Source organism: Oryx dammah, unplaced genomic scaffold (genome assembly GCF_014754425.2).
Source record: "Oryx dammah isolate SB20612 unplaced genomic scaffold, SCBI_Odam_1.1 HiC_scaffold_18, whole genome shotgun sequence".
In the NCBI taxonomy this organism is placed as follows: domain Eukaryota; kingdom Metazoa; phylum Chordata; class Mammalia; order Artiodactyla; family Bovidae; genus Oryx; species Oryx dammah.
The window spans coordinates 107,081,472-107,087,575 of record NW_024070202.1 but is presented as its reverse complement, the minus strand read 5'-3'; the positions used below and the strand labels follow the sequence as shown (position 1 = coordinate 107,087,575).

At 39.5% G+C, this 6,104-nt stretch overlaps 1 protein-coding gene across 1 annotated transcript; it reads right to left on the bottom strand.

Annotated features, from left to right (window-relative positions):
• Nucleotides 1–4,583: 4,583 nt before the first annotated feature.
• On the bottom strand, nt 4,584–5,516 carry LOC120877728 (olfactory receptor 2A2-like). Its single transcript, XM_040260085.1, has one exon. It carries the CDS (start codon nt 5,514–5,516, stop codon nt 4,584–4,586), a length of 933 nt encoding a protein of 310 aa, XP_040116019.1.
• Between the last annotated feature and the right edge of the window lie 588 nt (nt 5,517–6,104).

The following is a 6,104-nucleotide window of genomic DNA, read 5'->3' as shown; positions in this document are numbered from 1 at the left end:
GGGGATTTATCCCAGGGATGCAAAGAGTTTTTCAATATCTGCAAATTAATCAATGTGATACTCCACACTAACAAACTGAATAATAACAACCATACGATTATCTTAATAGATGAAGAAAAATTTTCTGATAAAATTCTATTTTCATTTATGATAAAAACTCTCCATAAAGTGTGCACAGAGGGAACACACCTCAACATAATACAGGTCATATGGGACAAACTCTAACATCATACTCAACAGTGAAAAGCTGAAAGCTCTTTCTCTAAGATCAGGAACAAGACAAGGAATCCTCTCTTGCAACTTTTATTCAATATAATTTTGAAAGTCCTAGACATGGAAACCAGTGAAGAAAAAGAAATAAAGTGAATTCAAGCTGAAGAAAGAAGTAAAAAAGTCACTTTTTGCAGATGACATTACAGTATACATAGAAAATCTGTGTTACCTGAAAACTACTAGAGCTCATCAATGAATCTGGTTAAGTTGCAGGATACAAAATTAATACAAAGAAATCTGTTGCTTTTGTATGTACTAACAATATAAGATCAAAATAGAAATTCAGAAAATAATTCTAATGACCACTGCGTTAAAAAGAATAAAATACTGAAGAATAAACCTACTTAAGGAGACAAAAGACTTGTATGCAGAAAACTCTAAGACACTGTTGAAAGAAATCAAGATGACACAAACAGATGGAGAGATACTCATCTTCTTGGATTGGAAGAATTAATATTGTCATAATGACTATACTACACAAAATAATATTCAGATTCAATGAAATCCCTGTCAAATTACCAATGGCATTTTCCAAAGAACTAAAACAAAAAATTTTATGATTTGTATGGAAACACAAGAGACTCTGAATAGCCAAAGCAATCTTGAGAAAGGAAAATGGAGTGGGAGGAATCAACCTTCCTGTAATCTAGACAGTATGGTACTGGCACAAAATCAGAAATATAGACCAATGGAATAAGATAGAGAGCCCAGAGATAAACCCACACACCTAAGGGCACCTTATCTTTGACAAAGGAGACAGGAATATACAGTGGAGAAAAGACAGTCTCTTTAATAAGGGGTATTGGGGAAACTGGACAGCTTCATGTAAAAGAATGAAATTAGAACACTCCCTAACACCATACACAAAAATAAACTCAGAATGGATTAAAGATCTAAAAGAAAGGCCAGAAACAATAAAACTCGTAGAGGAAAACATAGGCCGAACATTCTTTGACATAAACTGCAGTAAGACATTCTTTGACCCACCTCCTGGAGTATGGAAATAAAAGCAAAATAAATAAATGCAACATAATTACACCTAAAAGCTTTTGCATAGCAAAGGAAACTATCAACAAGATGAAAAGATAACCCTCAGAATGGGAGAAATAATTGCAAATTAAGGATTCATCTTCAAAATATACAAACAGCTCATGCAAGCTCAATATCAGAAAAACAAACAGCCCAGTCAAAAAATGAGCACAAGACCTAAACAAACATTTCTCTAAAGAAGACATACCAATGGCCATTAAACACATGAAAACATGCAGAGCACCACTCATTTTAGAGAAATGCAGATCAAAACTCCAATGAGGTATCACTTCATAGTGGTCAGAATGGCTATCATCTACAAGCAAAAAATGCTGGAGAGGACGTGGAGAAAAGGGAATCCTCCTGCACTATTGGTTGGAATGTAAATTGATACAGCCACTATGGAAATTCCTTTAAAAACTAGGAATAAAACTACCATGTGAGCAAGCAATCCCACTACTGGGCATATACTCTAAGCAAAAAGACACTGGCACCCCAATGATCATTGCAGCCCTATTTACAAAAGCCAGGGCACAGAAGAAATCTAGATGTCCACTGACAGATAAATGGATAAGGAAGATAGACTACTTACATACAATGGAATATTATGCAGCCATATAAAAGAATAAATTTGAGTTAGCTAAACTGAGGTAGTCCCTTAAATCTATTTCTCACTTCCACTGTATAATCATAAGGCCACCTCATGCAAAGAGTTGACTCATTGGAAAAGACCCTGATGCTGGGAGGGCTTGGGGGCAGGAGGAGAAGGGGACGACAGAAGATGAGATGGCTGGATGGCATCACGGACTCGATGGACGTGAGTCTGAGTGAACTCCGGGAGATGGTGATGGACACCTGGCGTGCTGCAATTCACAGGGTCGCAAAGAGTCGGACACGACTGAGCGACTGAACTGAACTGAACTGAAACTGAGGTAGATAAATCTAGAATCTGTTATACAGAGTGAAGTAAGTCAGAGAGAGGAAAACAAATATTGTATATTACCATATTTATATAGCTATATGTAATTTAGAAAAATGGTAGTGATGAAGCTATTTTCAGGGCAGGAACAAGAAGCAGACACAGAGAAAAGGGTTGTGGACACAGTGGGGGAAAGGAGAGGGTGGGGTGAAATGAGGAAGTAGAGCGGAGACACTCACATGACCGTGTTCACATAGATAGCGAGCATAAAGCTGCTCTGTAACACTTGGACTCAGCCGGCTCTGCAGCAGCCTAGAGGGATGGAATGGGGCAGCAGTGGGGAATGGAGGGAAGGGGCTTATGTATACTTATAGCTGATTCATGTCGTATGGCAGCATGTTTACAACGTTTATTCAACACTGTAAAGCAATTTTCCTCCAACTCTAAAATTAAAAAAAGAAAAACAGTCTTTCATTTAAAAATAAATTTTAAAAATGAAAAATCAGTTACTGAAAAGAAAATAATACAGATTGCAAATGAGCACGTGAAAAGATGCTCCATATCTCTATCATGAGGGAAGTAAATGAACACAGCAATGGATTATCACTATACACCTCGTAGAATGGCTAAACTCCAGAGCACCGACACCACCACTGATAATGATGTGGATCAATAAGAACTTTCACAGACTTCTGAAGTGGAATTCATTTTCATTCATGTCAAATGATACAGTCACATTGAAAGGTTATTTCATAGTTTAAAAAAAAAAAACTAAACCTACTCTTACTGTACAATCTACCAAATGCAGTACTTGGTATGTATCCAAAGGATTTGAAAACATGTGTCTACACAAAAACCTGCACAGAGATGTTTAAAGCAGCTTTGTTCATAATTGCCTAAACTTGGAAGCCATCAAAGTGTGCTTCAGTTGGCAAGTGGATAAACAGTGGTGCATCCAGATAATGGAAGAGAGTTCAGAAATGAACTATCAAGCAAAGAAAAAAAAGAGGAAACAGAGGCATTTGACTGGGTGAGCAGAGCCAATGTGGAAAACTACTTGATATATACATACTCTACAATTCCTCCCCAAATATCTGGAAAAGTCAAAATTGTGGAAGCAATTAAGAGATCAGTGGTTGTCAGAGATTAGAACTGAAGGGAGGAAGGAAGAGGTGATTTTTAGGGCACTGAAAATGTTGAGTATGATAATATAATGTGGATACACATAATTAAACACTTGTCCAAAACACAGAATATACAACATCATGAGTGAATTCGAATGTACACTATAGACTTTGGGTGATGATGATCTCTTAATAAAGGTGCATGAATAATAACAAACATGCCACTCTAAGGAGGGTTGTTGGTAATGGGGGGAGCTTATACATGTGGGGAGGTAGGAGGTGTATAGGGCATTTCTGTCCCTTCCACTGAATTTTTCTGTGATCAAAAATTTCTTTAAAAATAAAATTCATTACATAAAAATGGGCAAAAGATGTAAAGAGTTGTTGGTGCTTTATTCATTTGCTAAGTCATGTCCAAATCTGCGACTCCATGGACTGAGCATGCCAGATTCCTCTGACTTTCACTACGTCCAGGAATTTGCTCAAATTCATGTCCACTGAGTCAGTAATGCTATCTAACCATCATCGCATCCTCTGCCGCCCTAAACAGACAGCTCATCAAAGAAGATATACAGATGGCCAGGAAGCAACTGAAGGAAACTCAATATGACACATTAATAAGAAATTTTACGTTAAGACAAGAATGAGATACCAGTGCACATCTCCGAGAATTTTGAAAATCCAAAGTATCTCTGTATCTTTAAAAAGTTTCGTTCCTTGCAGGTTTTCTCAGGGATCCTAATCAGGAGTCCAAACAGCCACTTCCATCAGTGCTTCAGAGGCAAGACAACTAACAAACTCCCAGATCACTCCCTGAAAAGCTGAAAGTAGTCTGAGTGATCCATTCTTCTTTTTCCCCCTTGAGACACATCTGGGAGGTGGAGATTTTCTCCTATTCCTGACACATTGCCACGGAAGGGAAGTAGGTATGGAGGACACAATACCATAAATTCGCCTGAACACTTATTGTATCTCTTCTTGGCAATGTGCTTTTCTGGGGTACAGCACTCTGTTATCCAACTTCTGGTATTTTCACAAAGGAAATTAGGTCTATATGTTTTTGTCTCCATGGAGGAATGGAGACTTAGGGATTCCTATTCTTCCATCATGCTGATGCTACTCTGGAGTAATGCTCATCATTAAATCATGTCTCTTTCTGAGGAATTTTGAGTTTTCTTGCACCAGCAATCACATCTCTGAAGGGAAAAGAATGCACTGAACCAAAACTGGGCCCTCCCTCACACTGTCCTCTTTTTCTGCAATACTCTGTGGAAGGCAGCCTTTACTTGAGCATTCCTTACACTATAGACAAGAGGGTTCAGCAATGGGTTGAAAAGAGTATAAAACAGGAAAAGGATCTTCAGGTGTTCTTCTCGTTGACTGTTGTCGGGAACCATGTAAACGATCATGGCTAAGCCAAAGTAGAACCCAACCACACAGAGGTGGGAGGAGCAGGTGGAGAAGGCTTTCTTGCGGCCCTCCTTTGACTGGATCTTCAGGATGGCCCAGAGAATACGCATATAGGAGACCAACATCAGGGCAAGAGGCCCGACTAAGATAAGAACGCCATCAGCAAAGAGGAACATTTCATTGATCCAGATGTCACCACAGGCCAATTTGAGGACAGAGTGAATGTCACAGAGGAAGTGGTTCACCCTCTGGGGGCCACAGAAGGGTAATCTTAACAAGAGAATTACTTGGACCAGGGCCAGGGCAAATCCACATGCCCAGCAAGCAATGGCCAGGATGGAGCACACTCTCCAGTTCATGATGACCGTGTACTGGAGGGGATGGCAGATCGCCACATACCTGTCATAGGACATCGCCAACAAAACGAGGCACTCTATAGATCCAAAAGTCAAATTGAAAAGCATCTGCACAGTGCAAGGGTCAAAGGAAATGTTTTTTGTGTGTTTCACTAGGTTTTCCAGCAAGATGGGCAAATTGCTGGAAGGAAAGGATATGTCGATGATGGCCAGGTGGGAAAGGAAGAAATACATGGGGGAGTGCAGCCTGGGGTCAAGGCAAATGAGTCCCAGGATCATGCCATTCGCCAGCAGGTTGCAGATATATAACAGGGAGAAGATACCAAAGAGGAGCAACTCCATGTTTTTGCTGAGCTGGAATCCCACCAGGATGAATTCTGTGATCTGTGATTGGTTGCCCTCCATTGCCAATGACAGTCTGCAAAGGCCTGAAGTATGATAGGAAAGTCAGGATTGGATAGCAATGAAAATAGGAGTTATTTATGTGAAGCGAATTCAGAGGAAGCTTGTGTTATCCCTACCTCCCTGAAGTTATTTCTTCAAAATTTCTTTGCCTTTTTGTTTCTTACTTTTTATTGTGAAAGTGAAAGTAAAGTTGCTCAGTCGTGTCCGACTCTTTGCAACCCCATGGACTGTAGCCCCACAGGCTCCTCGGTCCACGAGATTTTCCAGGCATGAATGCTGGAATGGGTTGCTATTACAGATAAGTAGTATATAGTATATAGGTTTCACTAATTTTTATTCATTTTTGGCCTATCACTTATTTTCTTCACATGAACAGTGTATTAACTTTCTATAGAACACTTAAGACTAAAGTAAAGCCATATTCACATATTGACAATGTATTCCTAGACTCTTGGAGGGGTCCTTCTTCCTGCAACATTATTATATTACATATATTATATGTTTATATAATATAGGGAGAAGGCAATGGCACCCCACTCCAGTACTCTTGCCTGGAAAATCCCATGGGTGGAGGAGCCTGGTAGGCTG

What these genes read in the sequence shown, in the direction of transcription:
- LOC120877728 (XM_040260085.1), bottom strand. Translation starts at nt 5,516, where the DNA reads ATGGAGGGCAACCAATCACAGATCACAGAATTCATCCTGGTGGGATTC.